At 50.3% G+C, this 22,930-nt stretch overlaps 1 protein-coding gene across 1 annotated transcript in view; it reads left to right on the plus strand.

Annotated features, from left to right (window-relative positions):
- The window catches only part of LOC309557078 (ubiquitin carboxyl-terminal hydrolase CYLD-like), an 89,811-nt gene that overhangs the window by 11,490 nt on the left and 55,391 nt on the right, over positions 1–22,930 (plus strand). The window contains exons 3-6 of the mRNA XM_082259684.1: positions 7,173–7,659; positions 11,508–11,780; positions 18,591–18,660; positions 22,380–22,570. Of these exons, the coding sequence (XP_082115810.1) occupies positions 7,210–7,659; positions 11,508–11,780; positions 18,591–18,660; positions 22,380–22,570 (984 nt within the window). The 5' untranslated portion in view covers positions 7,173–7,209. The remainder of the gene's footprint in view (positions 1–7,172; positions 7,660–11,507; positions 11,781–18,590; positions 18,661–22,379; positions 22,571–22,930) is intronic.

Genomic DNA, 22,930 nt, shown 5'->3' on the forward strand with positions numbered 1-22,930 from the left:
CAGGTGTGAGGGGGGCTGACATATATACAGGTGTGAGGGGGGCTGACATATATACAGGTGTGAGGGGGGGCTGACATATATACAGGTGTGAGGGGGGGCTGACATATATACCGGTGTGAGGGGGGCTGACATATATACAGGTGTGAGGGGGGCTGACATATATACAGGTGTGAGGGGGGCTGACATATATACAGGTGTGAGGGGGGGGCTGACATATATACAGGTGTGAGGGGGGCTGACATATATACAGGTGTGAGAGGGGCTGACATATATACAGGTGTGGGAGGGGCTGACATATATACAGGTGTGAGGGGGTGCCGACATATATACAGGTGTGGGGGGGTGCTTACATATATACAGGTGTGAGGGGGGGGCTGACATATATACAGGTGTGAGGGGGGCTGACATATATATACAGGTGTGAGGGGGGGCTGACATATATACAGGTGTGCGGGGGGGGCTGACATATATACCGGTGTGAGGGGAGGCTGACATATATTCAGGTGTGAGGGAGGGCTGACATATATACAGGTGTGAGGGGGGGCTGACATATATACAAGTGTGAGGGGGGCTGACATATATACAGGTGTGAGGGGGGCTGACATATATACAGGTGTGAGGGGGGCTGACATATATACAGGTGTGGGAGGGGCTGACATATATACAGGTGTGAGGGGGTGCCGACATATATACAGGTGTGGGGGGGTGCTTACATATATACAGGTGTGAGGGGGGGGCTGACATATATACAGGTGTGAGGGGGGGCTGACATATATACAGGTGTGAGGGGGGCTGACATATATACAGGTGTGGGAGGGGCTGAAATATATACAGGTGTGGGAGGGGCTAAAATATATACAGGTGTGGGAGGGGCTGACATATATACAGGTGTGAGGGGGGCTGACATATATACAGGTGTGAGGGGGGGCTGACATATATACAGGTGTGAGGAGGGCTGACATATATACAGGTGTGAGGGGGGCTGACATATATACAGGTGTGAGGGGTGCTGACATATATACAGGTGTGAGGGGGGCTGACATATATACAGGTGTGAGGGGGGCTGACATATATACAGGTGTGAGAGGGGCTGACATATATACAGGTGTGAGGGGGGCTGACATATATACAGGTGTGAGGGGGGCTGACATATATACAGGTGTGAGAGGGGGCTGACATATATACAGGTGTGAGGGGGGCTGACATATATACAGGTGTGAGGGGGGCTGACATATATACAGGTGTGAGGGGGGCTGACATATATACAGGTGTGAGGGGGACTGACATATATACAGGTGTGAGGGGGACTGACATATATACAGGTGTGAGGGGGGCTGACATATATACAGGTGTGAGAGGGGCTGACATATATACAGGTGTGAGGGGGGCTGACATATATACAGGTGTGAGGGGGGGGCGCTGACATATATACAGGAGTGAGGGGGGCTGACATATATATACAGGTGTGAGGGTGTGCTGACATATATACAGGTGTTAGGGGGCGGACAAATATACAGGTGTGAGGGGGGCGGCATGCATACAGGTGTGAGGGGGGCTGACATATATACAGGTGTGAGGGGGGCGGACAAATATACAGCTGTGAGGGGGCGGACAAATATACAGGTGTGAGGGGGGCTGACATATATACAGGTGTGAGGGGGGCTGACATATATACAGGTGTGAGGGGGGCTGACATATATACAGGTGTGAGGGGGGCTGACATATATACAGGTGTGAGGGGGCGGACAAATATACAGGTGTGAGGGGGCGGACAAATATACAGGTGTGAGGGGGGCGGGCATGCATACAGGTGTGAGGGGGGCGGACATATATACAGGTGTGAGGGGGGGCTGACATATATACAGGTGTGAGGGGGCTGACATATATACAGGTGTGAGGGGGGGCGGGCATGCATACAGGTGTGAGGGGGGGGCTGACATATATACAGGTGTGAGGGGGGGCTGACATATATACAGGTGTAAGGGGGGGCGGGCATGGATACAGGTGTGAGGGGGGCGGACATATATACAGGTGTGAGGGGGGGGCTGACATATATACAGGTGTGAGGGGGGGCTGACATATATACAGATGTGAGGGGGGCTGACATATATACAGGTGTGAGGGGTGCTGACATATATACAGGTGTGAGGGGTGCTGACATATATACAGGTGTGAGGGGGCTGACATATATACAGGTGTGAGGGGGGGCTGACATATATACAGGTGTGAGGGGGGGCGGGCATGCATACAGGTGTGAGGGGGGGGCTGACATATATACAGGTGTGAGGGGGGGGCTGACATATATACAGGTGTAAGGGGGGGCGGGCATGGATACAGGTGTGAGGGGGGCGGACATATATACAGGTGTGAGGGGGGGGCTGACATATATACAGGTGTGAGGGGGGGCTGACATATATACAGGTGTGAGGGGTGCTGACATATATACAGGTGTGAGGGGTGCTGACATATATACAGGTGTGAGGGGTGCTGACATATATACAGGTGTGAGGGGTGCTGACATATATACAGGTGTGAGGGGTGCTGACATATATACAGGTGTGAGGGGGGCTGAGTGAGTACAGGTGGGGTGGCCAGTGTGTGGATTTGGTGGGATGGTCCATAGTCAGGCCCTTGGTGGTCAGGCTCACAGGGACCCAGGCCTGTGTAAGAGGCCCAAAAATGTCTGATGGCTGCCAGAGCGGTAGGGGCTGTCTCTTAGCAGTGTTTTACACTTTTTTGTGGGGTCTCCCTGGTGACTCATGAAGTCTTTGGAGCACATTCCCTCACCTGATCCCCTCTCTGAGGCTGCGGGGCCCTCCGGGTCCCATCCATTCATCAATGCACTGACGGTGGTTCTGGAGTCCATGGTGTCTCGGATGGAGGTGGTTTTGGGCGGCTGACTGGCAAAATGCGCCTCCAACCTTCCCCTGCCTCATCGGATCCTAAATCTGATTCGGCCGGCTCGGATGTTGGTCACCCTGCTGGGTCTGCGACCACGCGCCCTGAATCCTCAGAGAGTGAGAAGAATTCCTCCACTTCAGCAACTGCGTACGAAAAGGCGCTGGTGGATGCACTGATTGTAGCTGTGCGTGAGACCTTAAAGATGGAGGACGCAGCTGACGCTACGGCAGAGGCGCAGGTTCCCTTTGGCATTCACAAGCCATCCAGAGTGGAAAAGTTGTTCCCTTTCCCCTCCTATTTTGACAGAATTGTCACTAAATAGTAGGGACGACCAAAGTGTCCCAAAGCTATTTCGCTAGGCGATACCCCAATGAGTAGTCCCTTAAGAAGCGGACTGTTCCACCGGTGGTGGACCCTCCGGTTTCCAGATTAAAAAAGGCAACCATGATAGCGGTTGAAGAGTCCTTGGCCTTTAAGGACCCGGCTGACAGGAAGGCGGAGGCTGTGGCCCCCAATATGTACACCCTGGCTGGTTCAACACTGAGGCCAATCTTCACCATTGCCTTGGTGTCGCAGACTCTGACCGAATAGGCTAGGCTTTTGCGCCGTGACCTGGAGGGGGTAGCTCCCCCCTGCCCTTGCTGAGCTGGCGGACAAGGCCCCTTCAGCATGAAGGTGCCCCGTCACCCGCATCTGGGGTGGGGGGACGTCTACACTGGTTTCCAGACCCGTGGACTCCCCTGGTACAAGTCAGGTGGGTGCACGAGGTCATTTGGTCCAGCTACAAGATTGAGTTTCCTTCTTACCCTCCGGTAAGGTTCTTCCTTCCAACGTGTGACTGTCCCCAGTCCGCTTACAGGCTCTTTCTGGGGCAGCGCAAGACATTTTACTTTAAAGGGTGATGGTCCCACCTCCGACTTCGGAACGTTTTCAGGGGTTTTACTCAAACCGGTTTACAGTACCCAGGAAGGGAAGGCAATGTGCATCCAATTCTGGACCACCAAGGCACTGAACTGCTTTGTGTGGGTGCAGAAGTTAAGAATGGAGTCAGTTTGCACAGGGGTGGCTTCCCTGCATCAGGGGGATTTTTCTTGCCTCCATTGACTTTGAGGATGCTTACCTTCACATTCCAATATGTGTCGGTCTCCAGCGCTTCCTCCGCTTTGCCCTGGGAGAGGAGCATTATCAGTTTGTGGTGGTCCCCTTTAGTCTCACTTCTGCATCTTAGGTCTTCACTAAAGTGTTAGCCCCCCGTGCTAGCATTGTTGTGCCAATGGGGGATTGCAGTACTGGGCTACTTGGACAACCTCCTTCTGCAAGCAGAGTCTCCTACTGCTCTGGTGGAAAACATGGAAGTCACCATATGAGCTTGAGGGTGTTTGGCTGGATTCTGGATTTTTAGAAGTCTACTCTGGTTCCGTCCACAAAGCTGGACTATCTGGGTCTGACTCTGGACTCGGCCTTAGCCACAGTGCTCCTTCCTCTGGAAAAACTCCAGAAACTGCAGGCTGTAATTTGTCTCCTGCTGCCCATCAGATGGTAATCCCTCCGGACTTGCATGCGGGTGCTGGGCCTGATGGTGTCTTCCTTCGAGGTGGTTCAGTTTGCACAGTTCCATACGAAGTCCCTGCAGAGGGAGATTCTGGCCAAATGGGACAAGAATCCGCAGTCTTCGGACAATCAGATCCGACTGAGCAGGGGAAGGAAAGAGTCCCTGATGTAGTGGCTTCATGCTTCGGCACCCACAGTGTTAACCCTTTCCTTGCCAGTGTCATTAGTACAGTGACAGTGCATATTTATAGAGCTGATTACTGTAGTAATGTCTCTGGTCCCCCCCCAAAAGTGTCAAAAATGTCAGTTAGGGGTCCGATCTGTCCCCCGCAATGTCGCAGTCCCGCTAAAAATTGCAGATCGCCGCCATTACTAGTAAAAAAAAAAAAAAACAATAAAAATGACAAATCTTTCCCCTAGTTTGTAGACGCGATAACTTTTGCGCAAACCAATCAAAATTGGTTTTTGCGCTTTTTTTATTTTTTTTAACCAAAAATATGTAGCAGAAAACAAATTGGCCTAAAATGAGGAAAAATTTAGATTTTCTACATTTTTTGGGGGGGATGTTATATAGCAGAATGTGAAAAATATTGTTTTTTTTTTACAGAATTGTCGCTCTTTTTTTTGTTTATAGCACAAAAAATAAAAATCGCACAGGTGATCAAATACCACCACAAGAAAACTCTATTTGTGGGGAAAAAAGGACATCAATTTTATTTGGGTACAGCGTCACACGACCGTGCAATTGTTCGTTAAATTAACGCAGTGCCGAATCGCAAAAAATGGCCTGGTCATTAAGGGGGGAAATCTTCCAGTCCAGAAGTGGTTAAAAGTGAGACATCAGGGGTCTGTTTTCAACAAAGCCCCCCCCCCCCCCCAATGGGGCCCCTGAAAAAAATTGTAAGAAAAATAATAAAGAATTATTGTGAAAAAAATATTGTAAAAAATAATAATAATAAAACTACTGAAACCAACCTCTGCCCTACTGACCTCGTCCATTGCCCTACTGCTATATACAGTAAATTATATATATATTTAATATACACCGACATGCATGTGTGTTTGAGCTTTGGGGTGCAAACCCTAATGCAACTCAGGACTGGGGTGACTGTGGCTTTAGGTGAGTGGTGGGGGACAGGGGAAGTCCAGGTTAGCCAGCCAGGAAAATAGACATTTTCGGAAGAAATAATAGGCTACATATTCCCAATAAATGAAACCTCTGAGCCCCCGTTCACACTTAGGCGACCTGTGAGGCGACCTGGTCGCCTCACAGGTCGCCGTAGGTCGCCTCCCATAGGGAAGCTGCGAACCCGTTCTAATAGGAGCGACACAAGTCGCTCCGACTTAGAAAAAGGGTCCGGAGCTTCTTTGGGGCGACCGCCATAGACTTCAATGTTATGAAGTCCGTGGCGGCCGATCCGAGGTCGCGGCGCGCTGCTCGCACCGCGACCTCGGAGGTCGCCCCTGGAAGTAGCGTCGCCTGCATGTGAACGGGGACTGACTGTTTCTGTTTGTTTGTTTTTTTTTTTGAGGGGTTCATAAACAGATTGTTTTTTTTTTTTTATTATTATTTGAAATCACACCTAAGGGGGGCATTCATCATGTTCAGTTTGCAAAGCAAAAACAATCCATGCTTTCTGGCAATCTGTGTACACTAACTAATTAGAGTCCAGCTTCAACTAAAGGAAGGGGAAGGGTTGGAACCAGAGGCGTAACTAGAACCTTCAGGGCCCCGGTGCAAGAAACCATGAAGGGCCTGGCTGGGGCCCTTCCCTTCAAGCCTGGGGCTCTTCCCACTGATCCTGGGGCCCTTTACTCTAATTGCGGGACCCTTTCACAAGTTCTGCAGTGGGCCCCCTTCCTGCCATCTTGGGGCCTCCCCACAGTGGTGGAGTGCCAGGGTCCGGTCGCAAGTGTGACCTTTGTGATCCTGGAAGTTCACCCACTGGTGTCAGTAGTTTTTATTTTTTGGTATTTTGATTGTATTATTTTTTTATTATTTTACTTTATTTTTTTTATCATTTTTATTTATTTTATTTTTTTTACAATGTGACTGACTATGACTCTGTCCATTCAGAAAAGGAAGGAGTTGGTAAATTACATATTTACCGACCCCTTCCTGGTTCTCTATTGTGACACATCCCCTGCAGCAGCTGGCAGGAGAGGGGAGGGAGCACAGTGGGGGGGGGGGGGACCAGGGGAGCACACAGGGGCCCAGAGACAGCAGAACACAACTGGATAGGAGGAGTGGCGGGGGCAGCATACAGAGGAACCGATCTCCTCCATTTTACTCCTGCAGCTACAGGAGGAAAGAGGAGGACAGTGATTTCTCTAAATGCTGCCCCCGCCGCCCCTCCTATCCAGGTGTACAGGGGAGCTACACAGGCTTGGAGCATGGGGCCCGGGTGCAATTGCAACCCCTGTAGTTACGCCCCTGGTTGGAACCCCTGAGAGCTTTTTATTGCTGTTCAGGAACCTATCTGGGAGATTTCCCTCCTCTTCCTGTCTATGGATGTCAGAACAGGAAGTGAAGGGAAGTCTCTCCAATGGTGACATGGAGGCAGAGTTATTATCTGCCCATCCCGGGTGGTGACGTCCCGCTCTGAGCCGGTTAGGGATTAGAGAGAAGCTTTGCAGAGCAATGATGGGATTAGAGTCGTTAGTGACACAGATCTGCCTGAATCTTGTTACATGGAAGTTTTTTGGTCTCCTGTGGACAGGGCCACGTTGGATTGTGCCGCATGTCAAAGAGACGACATGGAGCTGGAGAAAGACACGGACGACTTCTTGATGTACTTCATCCTGATGGAGAAGGTCCCAGTGGGCAACAAGACGATGGAGCTGGGCAAACTGTGCTACATGAGTGAGGAGTCCTATCTGCAGAGGGTGACCGGAGACCACAACCCCGCTCAGTCTCTCTACGTTCACTTTCTAGAGGAGAGCTCTATGGTGGAGGTGGATGTCAACGTCCTGCACCCCCTGATGAGGAAACAGGCCGCCCTCCTACTGGCCATCGCCAACCCCACTGAGCGACTCAGCTGCTTCCTGGAGAGGGGACTGCTGGACCAGGCAGTCAAGGCAGAGGTGGGCCAGCGGGTTCTGGTGGAGCACGAGCAGAAGCTGTACCCGGCCTTCATACACTATGTGGGCAACTTCCTGGACAACAGCACCCTACTGCCCCCCATGTACTTCGGGGTGGAGCTGGAGGTAAGTGACACGGGCTGTCATATCTTGTTATGGCTCTGTTTATTTTTATGGTACAAATTAAGGACTTGTTGTCTCTGCAGGGAGAAGGTGGGTGGCAAATGGGTGTCCTCCAGCTCCTTGTATTTCCCCCTAGACCCTGCACGGTTCCCCGAGACCCACAAGAGTCCCCCAGATCCTTTACATTTCTCTGTAGACCCTGCACTGTCCCTCAGCACCCTCAAGTGTCCCTTAGCCCCGTTACATTTCCCCCTAAACCCTGCCTGTCCTCCAGTATCCTTGTTGTCCCTGAGCTCCTTGATGTTGCCCGCTTAACCCTGCTGTGTCCCCTCCATTTGCCCCCCTGGACACTGCACTGTCCCCAAGCTCCCTGTAGTGGCATGCAGACCCCTTCATTTCTCCCCTAGATACTGAGCTGTCCCCCAGATCCCTACATTTCCCTCTAAATTCTGCACTGTCCCCTATTACCCTGCAGTGCTCCCCAGCCCCCGTGATTCCCTCTAGATTCTTCACTGTGCCCCAGCCCTCTGCAATTTCCTCTACAGTCCTCATCATCCCCCATTACCCTGCAGTGCTCCCCAGCCCCCATGATTCCCTCTAGATTCTTCACTGTCCCCCAGCCGTCTGCAATTTCCTCTACATTCCTCACCGTCCCCCATTACCCTGCAGTGTCCCTCAGCCCCCTGCAAATCCCTGTAGATTCTGCACTTTCCCCTATTACCCTGCAATGTTCTCCAGCCCCCTGCATTTCCTTCTAGACCCTGCATTACCCCCCCCCCCCCCCAAGCACCCACAAGTGTCCTCATCACTGTCCCGTATTACCCTGCAATGTTCTCCACCCCCCTGCATTTCCCTCTAGAACCTTCATTACCCCCCCCCCCCCCCCAAGCACCCACAAGTGTCCTCTGCACTGTCCCCCATTACCCTGCCGTGCTCCCCAGCCCACTGCGATTCCTTCTGGATTCTGCACTGTCCCCTAATTACCCTGCAATGCTCTCCAGCCCCCTGCATTTCCCTTTAGACCCTGCATTACCCCCCCCCCCCCCCGAGCACCCACAAGTGTCCTCATCACTGTCCCCTATTGCCCTGCAATGTTCTCCACCCCCCTGCATTTCCCTTTAGACCCTGAATTACCCCCCCCCCCCCGAGCACCCACAAGTGTCCTCATCACTGTCCCCTATTGCCCTGCAATGTTCTCCACCCCTCTGCATTTCCCTCTAGACCCTGCATTACCCCCCAAGCACCCACAAGTGTCCTCTGCACTGTTCCCTATTACCCTGCAGTGCTCCCCAGCCCACTGCGATTCCTTGTAGATTCTGCACTGTCCCCCAGCGCTCTGCAATTTCCTCTATATTCCTCATTGTCCCCCATTACCCTGCAGTGTCCCTCAGCCCCCTGCAAATCCCTCTAGATTCTGTACTTTCCCCTATTACCCTGCAATGTTCTCCAGCCCCCTGCATTTCCCTCTAGACCCTGCATTACCCCCCCCCCCAAGCACCCACAAGTGTCCTCATCACTGTCCCCTATTACCCTGCAATGTTCTCCACCCCCCTGCATTTCCCTCTAGACCCTGCATTATCCCCCAAGCACCCACAAGTGTCCTCTGCACTGTCCCCCATCTCCAAGTGTTCCCTGGCCCTATGCAATGTCCCTCAACCCCCCTCCATTTTCCCACTTGACCCTGCAGTGCCTCAATTGCCCCCCCCCCCCCAGTCACCTGTGGCCCCCTTCCTGCCCCTCCATTTCTCCCCTAAATACTGCACTGTCCCCCAGTACCCCTAAGTGTCCCCTAGTCCTCTTACATTGCACCATAGACTCTGTACTGTCCCCAAGCACCCACAAGAGTCCCACAGCTCCTGTACATTGCCCCCTAGACCCTGCAATGCCCCCCCCCTCATCCTGAAGTGTCTCACAGCCCACTGCAATTTTATCTAGACACTGCATTGCCCCCCCCCCCCCCAGCACCCAAAAGTGCCCCCCAGCCCCCTCACATTGCCTTAAAATCCTGCACTGTACCCCAGCTCTAAGTGTTTCCTGGCCCTCTGCAATGTCCCTCAACCCCCCTCCATTTTCCCCTTGGACCCTGCAGTGCCCCCTAGGCTGTTGTATGTCCCCCAGCCCCCTTCATTTCCAGCAGACCCTGCACTGTCCCCCAGTGGCCTCCATTGCCCCCAATCCCTTGTAGTGTCTCCCAGCCTCCTCCTCTTTTCTCTGACTTTGCACTGTTTCCCAGTGACCTTAAGTGTTCCCCAATCCCCTACAAAGTCCCTCCACACCACCCCCCCCCGACCCTGAACTGTCCCCCAGCACCCTCTAGTGCCCCTCTGTTTATTACCAGCGGGCAGTGCCAGGTGAGGTGGTGCCCATAAGTGGAGCTTCTTATCTTTGGATGGGGCGCACAGGATGGGTTTCGGATTCATGTCTTGGAGGAGCTCGGCTTCTCTCTGCCCCGCCCCCTCTATTCCCGGGATACTTCCAGAGTTTTCCTGGCCGTCTTTTACATCTTTCTAGCAGGAGGAGAGGGGGGGGGGGGAGGATAGTAATCTGTATGAATGTCCTAGCATGAATGAATTTCAGAAAAAGTTCCATCTTTAATTGTTCCGTGACCTCTTCCTTTATCTCCACTCCTTGGACTTTTCCAAGTCTGAGACGTCCTCAGTCTGCTGCAGGCCGGAGGAAACATTTCCTCAGTCTCCTCTCCCCAGTGATCAGACTGCAACATTGTAACTTCCCCTCCCCCCCAGTGATCAGACTGCAACATTGTAACTCCCCCTCCCCCAGTGATCAGACTACAACATTGTAACTTCCCCTCCCCCAGTGATCAGACTGCAACATTGTAACTTCCCCTCCCCCAGTGATCAGACTGCAACATTGTAACTCCCCCTCCCCCAGTGATCAGACTGCAACATTGTAACTTCCCCTCCCCCCAGTGATCAGACTGCAACATTGTAACTTCCCCTCCCCCCAGTGATCAGACTGCAACATTGTAACTTCCCCTCCCCCAGTGATCAGACTGCAACATTGTAACTTCCCCTCCCCCAGTGATCAGACTGCAACATTGTAACTTCCCCTCCCCCAGTGATCAGACTGCAACATTGTAACTTACCCTCCCCCAGTGATCAGACTGCAACATTGTAACTTCCCCTCCCCCAGTGATCAGACTGCAACATTGTAACTTCCCCTCCCCCAGTGATCAGACTGCAACATTGTAACTTACCCTCCCCCAGTGATCAGACTGCAACATTGTAACTTCCCCTCTCCCAGTGATCAGACTGCAACATTGTAACTCCCCCCTCCCCCAGTGATCAGACTGCAACATTGTAACTTCCCCTCCCCCCAGTGATCAGACTGCAACACTGTAACTTCCCCTCCCCCCAGTGATCAGACTACAACATTGTAACTCCCCTCCCCCAGTGATCAGACTGCAACATTGTAACTTCCCCTCCCCCAGTGATCAGACTGCAACATTGTAACTCCCCCTCCCCCAGTGATCAGACTGCAACATTGTAACTCCCCCCCCCCCCCCCCAGTGATCAGACTGTAACCTTGTAACCCCCCATCCACCCAGTGATCAGACTGCAACATTGTAACTTTTTAGCAGCTCACCCAGTGAGCGGCTGCAGCAGGGGCTGATCTGTGTCAGACAATTGTGAACACAGCCATGGAAGTAGATGGTAACCTTGGAAGATGCTTGAACAAAGATGGTGCTGCCCTTCTGGATCTGTTTACGGTTTTCTTTTAAAAGAATCAAAACCGCCCATCACCAAATCGCTCTCAGCAGAATTATATAGTTAGTTTAATTATCTAAACCCTTCGAATTGTATTGAATTCATTGTCTGATCATTCCACAGGGGGAAGGCGAAGGGCGCGGCAAGATTGACGGCACTTATAGGGGGGTGACCTTCTTCAAATGTAAGCAGAACAGCGGCCTGATCTTACCCTTCAACAAGGTCATTTTCTCCGGAGCCGCGCCCTCGGACAGTCTGGGGTCCCTCTCAGCCCAGACCCGGACACTGAACCCCGTCAATCAGGGGGACAAAGTCTCCTTCTTTGTGGATGACAAGTTAAAGCGAGGACTGGTGATATTCAACAAGATGGCGGATGGCTATGTGGAGGTGTTACCGGTAAGGACTGGGTTTGGTTCCAGTTACAGCTGAGAGTGCGCCCCCTGTCTGTGAACCCCAAAACAAAGTCCAGAAGCTGGATGGAGGGGGTAGATTGGCATTCTGGGGGAGTGTAGGCAAGGCCGACTACAGCAGGGAAATCTCAATATAGTGAGAGTAGCGGGGACACCGAATACTGCAGGGAAATGTCATTGTAGAAGGGGCGGGGACACCGAATACTGCAGGGAAATGTCATTGTAGGAGGGGCGGAGACACAGAATACTGCAGGGAAATGTCATTGTAGGAGGGGCGGGGACACAGAATACTGCAGGGAAATGTCATTGTAGGAGGGGCGGGGACACAGAATACTGCAGGGAAATGTCATTGTAGGAGGGGGTGGAGACTCAGAATACTGCAGGGAAATGTCATTGTAGGAGGGGCGGGGACACCGAATACTGCAGGGAAATGTCATTGTAGAAGGGGCGGGGACACAGAATACTGCAGGGAAATGTCATTGTAGGAAGGGCGGGGACACAGAATACTGCAGGGAAATGTCATTGTAGAAGGGGCGGAGACACAGAATACTGCAGGGAAATGTCATTGTAGGAGGGGCGGGGACACAGAATACTGCAGGGAAATGTCATTGTAGGAGGGGCGCGACACAGAATACTGCAGGGAAATGTCATTGTAGGAGGGGCGGGGACACAGAATACTGCAGGGAAATGTCATTGTAGGAGGGGCGGGGACACAGAATACTGCAGGGAAATGTCATTGTAGGAGGGGCGGGGACACAGAATACTGCAGGGAAATGTCATTGTAGGAGGGGGTGGAGACTCAGAATACTGCAGGGAAATGTCATTGTAGGAGGGGCGGGGACACAGAATACTGCAGGGAAATGTCATTGTAGGAGGGGCGGGGACACAGAATACTGCAGGGAAATGTCTTTGTAGGAGGGGCAGAGACACAGAATACTGCAGGGAAATGTCATTGTAGGAGGGGCGGGGACACAGAATACTGCAGGGAAATGTCATTGTAGGAAGGGCGGAGACACCGAATACTGCAGGGAAATGTCATTGTAGGAGGGGCGGGGAGACAGAATACTGCAGGGAAATGTCATTGTAGGAGGGGTGGAGACTCAGAATACTGCAGGGAAATGTCATTGTAGGAAGGGCGGAGACACCGAATACTGCAGGGAAATGTCATTGTAGGAGGGGCGGGGACACAGAATACTGCAGGGAAATGTCATTGTAGGAGGGGCGGAGACACCGAATACTGCAGGGAAATGTCATTGTAGGAGGGGCGGAGACACAGAATACTGCAGGGAAATGTCATTGTAGGAGGGGCAGGACACAGAATACTGCAGGGAAATGTCATTGTAGGAGGGGCGGGGAGACAGGATACTGCAGGGAAATGTCATTGTAGGAGGGGTGGAGACACAGAATACTGCAGGGAAATGTCATTGTAGGAGGGGTGGAGACACAGAATACTGCAGGTAAATGTCATTGTAGGAGGGGCGGGGGACACAGAATACTGCAGGGAAATGTCATTGTAGGAGGGGCAGAGACACAGAATACTGCAGGGAAATGTCATTGTAGGAGGGGCGGGGACACAGAATACTGCAGGGAAATGTCATTGTAGGAGGGGCGGGGACACAGAATACTGCAGGGAAATGTCATTGTAGGAGGGGCGGGGACACAGAATACTGCAGGGAAATGTCATTGTAGGAGGGGCGGAAACACAGAATACTGCAGGGAAATGTCATTGTAGGAGAGGCGGGGACACAGAATACTGCAGGGAAATGGCATTGTGGAAGGGGCAGAGACACAGAATACTGCAGGGAAATGTCATTGTAGGAGGGGCGGGGACACAGAATATTGCAGGGAAATGTCATTGTAGGAGGGGCGGAGACACAGAATACTGCAGGGAAATGTCATCGTAGGAGAGGCGGGGACACAGAATACTGCAGGGAAATGTCATTGTAGGAGGGGCGGGGACACAGAATACTGCAGGGAAATGTCATTGTAGGAGGGGCGGAAACACAGAATACTGCAGGGAAATGTCATTGTAGGAGAGGCGGGGACACAGAATACTGCAGGGAAATGGCATTGTAGGAGGGGCGGGGACACAGAATCCTGCAGGGAAATGTCATTGTAGGAGGGGCGGGGACACAGAATCCTGCAGGGAAATGTCATTGTAGGAGGGGCAGAGACACAGAATACTGCAGGGAAATGTCATTGTAGGAGGGGCGGGGACACAGAATCCTGCAGGGAAATGTCATTGTAGGAGGGGCGGAGACACAGAATACTGCAGGTAAATGTCATTGTAGGAGGGGCGGAGACACAGAATACTGCAGGTAAATGTCATTGTAGTAAGGGCGGGGACACAGAATACTGCAGGGAAATGTCATTGTAGGAGGGGCGGGGACACAGAATATTGCAGGGAAATATCATTGTAGGAGGGGCGGAGACACAGAATCCTGCAGGGAAATGTCATTGTAGGAAGGGCGGAGACACAGAATACTGCAGGGAAATGTCATTGTAGGAGGGGCGGAGACACAGAATACTGCAGGGAAATGTCATTGTAGGAGGGGCGGGGACACAGAACACTGCAGGGAAATGTCATTGTAGGAGGGGCGGAGACACAGAATACTGCAGGGAAATGTCATTGTAGGAAGGGCGGGGACACAGAATACTGCAGGGAAATGTCATTGTAGGAGGGGTGGGGACACAGAATACTGCAGGGAAATGTCATTGTAGGAGGGGCGGAGACACAGAATACTGCAGGGAAATGTCATTGTAGGAGGGGCAGGACACAGAATACTGCAGGGAAATGTCATTGTAGGAGGGGCAGAGACACAGAATACTGCAGGGAAATGTCATTGTAGGAGGGGCGGGGACACAGAATATTGCAGGGAAATGTCATTGTAGGAGGGGCGGAGACACAGAATACTGCAGGGAAATGTCATCGTAGGAGAGGCCGGGACACAGAATACTGCAGGGAAATGTCATTGTAGGAGAGGCGGGGACACAGAATACTGCAGGGAAATGGCATTGTGGAAGGGGCAGAGACACAGAATACTGCAGGGAAATGTCATTGTAGGAGGGGCGGGGACACAGAATCCTGCAGGGAAATGTCATTGTAGGAGGGGCGGAGACACAGAATACTGCAGGTAAATGTCATTGTAGGAGGGGCGGAGACACAGAATACTGCAGGTAAATGTCATTGTAGTAAGGGCGGGGACACAGAATACTGCAGGGAAATGTCATTGTAGGAGGGGCGGGGACACAGAATATTGCAGGGAAATATCATTGTAGGAGGGGCGGAGACACCGAATCCTGCAGGGAAATGTCATTGTAGGAAGGGCGGAGACACAGAATACTGCAGGGAAATGTCATTGTAGGAGGGGCGGAGACACAGAATACTGCAGGGAAATGTCATTGTAGGAGGGGCGGGGACACAGAACACTGCAGGGAAATGTCATTGTAGGAGGGGCGGAGACACAGAATACTGCAGGGAAATGTCTTTGTAGGAAGGGCGGGGACACAGAATACTGCAGGAAAATGTCATTGTAGGAGGGGTGGAGACTCAGAATACTGCAGGGAAATGTCATTGTAGGAGGGGCGGAGACACAGAATACTGCAGGGAAATGTCATTGTAGGAGGGGCGGAGACACAGAATACTGCAGGGAAATGTCATTGTAGGAGGGGCGGGGACACAGAATACTGCAGGGAAATTTCATTGTAGGAGGGGCGGGGACACAGAATACTGCAGGGAAATGTCATTGTAGGAGGGGCGGAGACACAGAATCCTGCAGGGAAATGTCATTGTAGGAAGGGCGGGGACACAGAATACTGCAGAGAAATGTCATTGTAGGAGGGCGGGGACACAGAATACTGCAGGGAAATGTCATTGTAGGAAGGGCGGGGACACAGAATACTGCAGGGAAATGTCATTGTAGGAGGGGCGGAGACACAGAATACTGCAGGGAAATGTCATTGTAGGAGGGGCGGAGACACAGAATACTGCAGGGAAATGTCATTGTAGGAGGGGCGGGGACACAGAATACTGCAGGGAAATGTCATTGTAGGAGGGGCGGGGACACAGAATACTGCAGGGAAATGTCATTGTAGGAGGGGCGGGGACACAGAATACTGCAGGGAAATGTCATTGTAGGAGGGGCAGAGACACAGAATACTGCAGGGAAATGTCATTGTAGGAGGGGCGGAGACACAGAATACTGCAGGGAAATGTCATTGTAGGAGGGGTGGAGACAGAATACTTCAGGAAAATGTCATTGTAGGAGGGGCGGAGACACAGAATACTGCAGGGAAATGTTATTGTAGGAGGGGCGGAGACACAGAATACTGCAGGGAAATGTCATTGTAGGAGGGGCGGGGACACAGAATACTGCAGGGAAATGTCATTGTAGGAGGGGCGGAGACACAGAATACTGCAGGGAAATGTCATTGTAGGAGGGGTGGAGACAGAATACTTCAGGAAAATGTCATTGTAGGAGGGGCGGAGACACAGAATACTGCAGGGAAATGTTATTGTAGGAGGGGCGGAGACACAGAATACTGCAGGGAAATGTCATTGTAGGAGGGACGGGGACACAGACTATTGCAGGGAAATGTCATTGTAGGAGGGGCGGGGACACAGAATACTGCAGAGAAATGTCATTGTAGGAGGGGCGGGGACACAGAATACTGCAGGGAAATGTCATTGTAGGAGGGGCGGGGACACAGAATACTGCAGGGAAATGTCATTGTAGGAGGGGCGGGGACACAGAATACTGCAGGGAAATGTCATTGTAGGAGGGGCGGGGACACAGAATACTGCAGGGAAATGTCATTGTAGGAGGGGCGGGCACACAGAATACTGCAGGGAAATGTCATTGTAGGAGGGGCGGAGACTCAGAATACTGCAGGGAAATGTCATTGTAGGAGGGGCGGGGACACCGAATACTGCAGGGAAATGTCATTGTAGGAGGGGCGGGGACACAGAATACTGCAGGGAAATGTCATTGTAGGAGGGGCGGGGACACAGACTATTGCAGGGAAATGTCATTGTAGGAGGGGCGGGGACACAGAATACTGCAGGGAAATGTCATTGTAGGAGGGGCGGAGACACAGAATACTGCAGGGAAATGTCATTGTAGGAGGGGCGGGGACACAGAATACTGCAGGGAAATGTCATTGTAGAAGGGGTGGGGACACAGAATACTGCAGGGAAATGTCATTGTAGGAGGGGCGGGGACACAGAATACTGCAGGGAAATGTCATTGTAGGAGGGGCGGGGACACAGAATACTGCAGGGAAATGTCATTGTAGGAGGGGCGGGGACACAGAATACTGCAGGGAAATGTCATTGTAGGAGGGGCGGGGACACAGAATACTGCAGGGAAATGTCATTGTAGGAGGGGCGGGGACACAGAATACTGCAGGGAAATGTCATTGTAGGAGGGGTGGGGACACAGAATACTGCAGGGAAATGTCATTGTAGGAGGGGCGCGACACAGAATACTGCAGGGAAATGTCATTGTAGGAGGGGCGCGACACAGAATACTGCCGGGAAATGTCATTGTAGGAGGGGTGGGGACACAGAATACTGCAGGGAAATGTCATTGTAGGAGGGGCGGGGACACAGAATACTGCAGGGAAATGTCATTGTAGGAGGGGCGCGACACAGAATACTGCAGGGAAATGTCATTGTAGGAGGGGCGCGACACAGAATACTGCCGGGAAATGTTATTCTAGGAGGGGCGGGGACACAGAATACTGCAGGGAAATGTCATTGTAGGAGGGGTGGGGACACAGAATACTGCAGGGAAATGTCATTGTAGGAGGGGGGGGACACAGAATACTGCAGGGAAATGTCATTGTAGGAGGGGGGGGGACACAGAATACTGCAGGGAAATGTCATTGTAGGAGGGGCGCGACACAGAATACTGCAGGGAAATGTCATTGTAGGAGGGGCGGGGACACAGAATACTGCAGGGAAATGTCATTGTAGGAGGGGTGGGGACACAGAATACTGCAGGGAAATGTCATTGTAGGAGGGGCGCGACACAGAATACTGCAGGGAAATGTCATTGTAGGAGGGGCGCGACACAGAATACTGCAGGGAAATGTCATTGTAGGAGGGGCGCGACACAGAATACTGCAGGGAAATTTCATTGTAGGAGGGGCGCGACACAGAATACTGCCGGGAAATGTCATTGTAGGAGGGGTGGGGACACAGAATACTGCAGGGAAATGTCATTGTAGGAGGGGTGGGGACACAGAATACTGCAGGGAAATATCATTGTAGGAGGGGCGCGACACAGAATACTGCCGGGAAATGTTTTTCTAGGAGGGGCGGGGACACAGAATACTGTAGGGAAATTTCATTGTAGGAGGGGCGGAGACACAGAATATTGCAGTGATATGTTATTGTGGGAGGGGCAGAGGCACAAACTGTTGCTGGGAAATCTCACCATTGTAGGAGGGGCAGAGGCACAAACTACTGCAGGAAATATTGCCATTGTGGGAGGGGCAGAGGCACAAATTGTTATAGTGAATCTCAGCAATCAAGTCTAGGAGATTTCAGAAGCCACTAGGTGTGTCAGCCTACCGGCGAGTTACCTGCATGCATGTGACGTATCCCTCTCGTATCTCGCCATGCAGAGATGACATCCAGGAGGTAATGTGCTGAAATCCTCAGGATGACAACACTCACATATTCACCAAAGTAGAGGCTTCATGTGTACTATGTGGAATGATATGTGGGCGGGGATTGCATCCCTTACATCTGATTGGGTGTCATATAATAATCTTTCTTTTATTATGACAGGAGGACAGCTCCTCCAGCACACTGATGAAGATTCCTCTGGATTCCATTGTAAAGGAAGAGATAAGCTCAGGTATTTCACATTACTACTTCCTAAATCAATAATCCTGCGAGCAAACGGGTTTAAGCACTATTTATAACTGCAGCGAGCACAGCACTCTCTCATGAGTGTGGGTTAAAAATATAAATCACTAGGGCCACGCAATTAAAGTGGTTCCAGTGTATAAATAGATAAATGCAAATAATCTTCAATTAGGGGAGGCTACACACTGATACAATGTAACACAAAGAGATGAGGGAGGCTACACTCTGATACAATGTAACACAACCAAAGAGATGAGGGAGGTTACACACTGATACAATGTAACACAAAGAGATGAGGGAGGCTACACTCTGATACAATGTAACACAACCAAAGAGATGAGGGAGGCTACACACTGATACAATGTAACACAAAGAGATGAGGGAGGCTACACTCTGATACAATGTAACACAACCAAAGAGATGAGGGAGGTTACACACTGATACAATGTAACACAAAGAGATGAGGGAGGCTACACTCTGATACAATGTAACCCAAAGAGATGAGGGAGGCTATACACCGATACAATGTAACCCCATACACAAAAAGATATGGGGAGGGGGGAACTGCAGGAGGACATTGAAGTTGATAGAAAGAAATTGGGCAGCAGTGAGGTGTAGGATCCGATTACATGCAGCCCGTTCATTCTCATACTATCTCTCGTTGAAAGGATTTTAAAACGTTATTTCACTATTATGTTGTCTAAAGAGACCAGGAAAACATCGTTTTCAGTTTCCTTCAGGACTCCTATATCCAGCCAGATCCCTCCTGACTTTATATCCAGCCAGATCACTCCTGACTTTATATCCAGCCAGATCACTCCTGACTTTATATCCAGCCAGATCACTCCTGACTTTATATCCAGCCAGATCACTCCTGACTTTATATTCAGCCAGATTCCTCCTGACTTTATATTCAGCCAGATCACTCCTGACTTTATATCCCGCCAGATCACTCCTGACTTTATATCCAGCCAGATCCCTCCTGAATTTATATCCAGCCAGATCTCTCCTGATTTTATATTCAGCCAGATTCCTCCTGACTTTATATTCAGCCAGATCCCTCCTGACTTTATATCCAGCCAGATCCCTCCTGACTTTATATCCAGCCAGATCCCTCCTGACTTTATATCCAGCCAGATCACTCCTGACTTTATATCCAGCCAGATCACTCCTGACTTTATATTCAGCCAGATCCCTCCTGACTTTATATCCAGCCAGATCACTCCTGACTTTATATCCAGCCAGATCACTCCTGACTTTATATTCAGCCAGATCACTCCTGACTTTATATTCAGCCAGATCACTCCTGACTTTATATCCAGCCAGATCCCTCCTGACTTTATATCCAGCCAGATCACTCCTGACTTTATATCCAGCCAGATCACTCCTGACTTTATATCCAGCCAGATCACTCCTGACTTTATATCCAGCCAGATCACTCCTGACTTTATATCCAGCCAGATCCCTCCTGACTTTATATCCAGCCAGATCCCTCCTGACTTTATATCCAGCCAGATCACTCCTGACTTTATATCCAGCCAGATCCCTCCTGACTTTATATCCAGCCAGATCCCTCCTGACTTTATATCCAGCCAGATCCCTCCTGACTTTATATCCAGCCAGATCTCTCCTGACTTTATATCCAGCCAGATCTCTCCTGACTTAATATCCAGCCAGATCACTCCTGACTTTATTTCCAGCCAGATCACTCCTGACTTTATATCCAGCCAGATCACTCCTGACTTTATATCCAGCCAGATCACTCCTGACTTTATATCCGGCCAGACTGATCAGTGGCGCCAGTTAATGGAACATTGATCGGTGTGTTGGGACTTTGTGGAAAGCTCCCCGCTGTCAGAACACAACAGCACAGCAGATGGGATTCCCCCATCCACCTTGAATGTGTGGATGGAGAAATCAGATCTTTTTTTTTCTTTTTTAATTCAAGCCCCTGATTGAACGGAAAAAATAAATGAATAATTTGTGGCCAGCTTTAGGCTCATGTTTGTTCCTCAATATCTAACATCTTGTTCTCGGGTGATGAAAGGCACCAGAACAGGTCCAGGATAGGAGAAAGGAGCTTCTGTAATCCTCAGGAACCATAGCTCCAAAGTCCACAGCACCCTTAAAAATCCCAAAAACCACCCCAATTTTGCTCTCTATGGTAACATTTTCCAGTAATGTTCCTGATTTTTGCGAAGCTTCCCATTAAGGCTTCTTTCACACTTGTACGACTCCAAAGGTGCGCCGATTTTGGAGTGCAACTTTGATGCATCTCTGGATGTGTGCATCTTGGATACGACTTTGGCTTTGAACAGTTTTATCCACTTTAAGACTGGAAGATTTTACCCCCTTCCTGACCAGGCCCTATTTTGCGATTTAGCACTGCGTTATTTTAACAGACAATTGCGCGGTCGTGCAACGCTGTACCCAAACTAAATTTACGTCCTTTTTTTTTCCACAAATAGAGATTTCTTTTGGTGGTATTTGATCACCGATGCGATTTTTTATTTTTTGCGCTATAAACAAAAAAAGCGCGACAATTTTGAAAAAAAAAAAAAACAATATTTTTCACATTCTGATATATAACATTCTCAAAAAAAAATTAAAAAATCAAAATGTTTTAACATTTTAGGCCAATTTTGTTTTCTGCTGCATATTTTTGGCGTATTTTGATTGGTTTGCACAAAAGTTATCACATCTACTAACTACGTAAAAGATTTATGTCTTTTATATTTATTTATTTATTTTTACTAGTAATGGCGGCAATCTGCAATTGCGGCGAACAGATCGGACCCCTAACTGACATTTTTGACACTTTTGGGGGGGGACCAGTGACATTACTACAGTAATCAGTGCTAAAAATATGCACTGTCACTGTAATAATGACACTGGCAGGGAAGGGGTTAACACTATGGGTGATCAAGGGGTTTTAATATGAGCCTTTTAATATGAGCCTAGGGGAGAGATTCTAACTGGGGGGGGGGGCGTGGCTTCTGAAATGACCATAGAGACATGTGATCCTATATAGAAGGATCACAGGAGCTCTGTGATCATTCCGGAGAGAACGGTCAGATGTGTTTACAACATCTGACCGTCCTTCTCTCTCAGCGGGGAGCGATCGCGGGTGTCAGGCGGCAATCGGAGCCGCCTGCCCGCTGCATCGGCTTCCCGCTGCTCGCCCCCTAGCCTCGTGCACGCGACCGCCATACATGTACGGCGATTCGCGCAGGAGCGGCTGCCTGCCACAGTACATCTGCGGCGGGCAGTCGTAAAGAGGTTAATGGACAACTGTTGCATTGTATAATCAGGTATGACTTTCATGCAACTTCTGAGGGTTAACATTGAAGTCTATGGCCCTCAAGTTGAAAAGCAAGCTACTCACTGGGGGGGAACCTCTGGGTGAATCTAAGATGGAAAAGGACCTGGGGGTACTGGTAGACAACAGGCTTGGCAGTGCCATGCAATGCCAAGCCGCTGCAAGCAAAGCCAACAGAATACTGGGATGTATAAAAAAGGGGATTCACTCCAGAAATAAAGAGATTATTCTCCCTCTCTACAAGACTCTGGTCCGGCCACATGCTCATTCCTAATATGAATCAGTCCCATTCTCAGGGGTCCAGCTTCCAGAACCATGTAAACCTGGTATATAGTGTTTGTATAGACTTCCATGTCTCCCCTATTTTGTCTCCTCTCTCCTCCATGAAGACGGTTCATCCATGTGCAAGGAACAGAAGAGCCCCAATGAAGGCAAACAGAAAGAAGATCTTTTGGGTAGAAACCTGGAAGTGGATTCTCTGGTACAGATTCAGTATCAGGAAGGGGAAATGGCCTATGGGATCATCCGATGGTTGGGGTATCTTCCACAAATGGAGGACACCATGGCCGGGGTGGAGCTGGTAAGTTACTTGCTGATGTTTGAATTTTCCTTTTTCCTAGAGAACTTTTACCCTTTGTTAAAACTGCCCTAAATAATGTTTAAATTAGGAGTGCCCCTGTTTATTTTAGAACCAATGTTGTAAAAACTGATATGTGAAGATATCACATGATCACAAAGTAGTGAATGCTGGCAGTGTTAGAATGTCATGTGTGATGTCATTAGGTCATTTCGGGCAATTGTGGTGAAAGCTTAGAGTGACGTCACATGATGACGCAAACACAATGTATTGAAGGCTGGCCATGTTATCCTCCTTGAGTCCTGGCAAGCACTAGAATCTGGTACCATTATGATGTCACCCTTTTAGTGTAGTATGTTCATC

Source organism: Pelophylax lessonae (assembly GCF_965119305.1).
Source record: "Pelophylax lessonae genome assembly, chromosome: 5".
Lineage (NCBI taxonomy): Eukaryota > Metazoa > Chordata > Amphibia > Anura > Ranidae > Pelophylax > Pelophylax lessonae.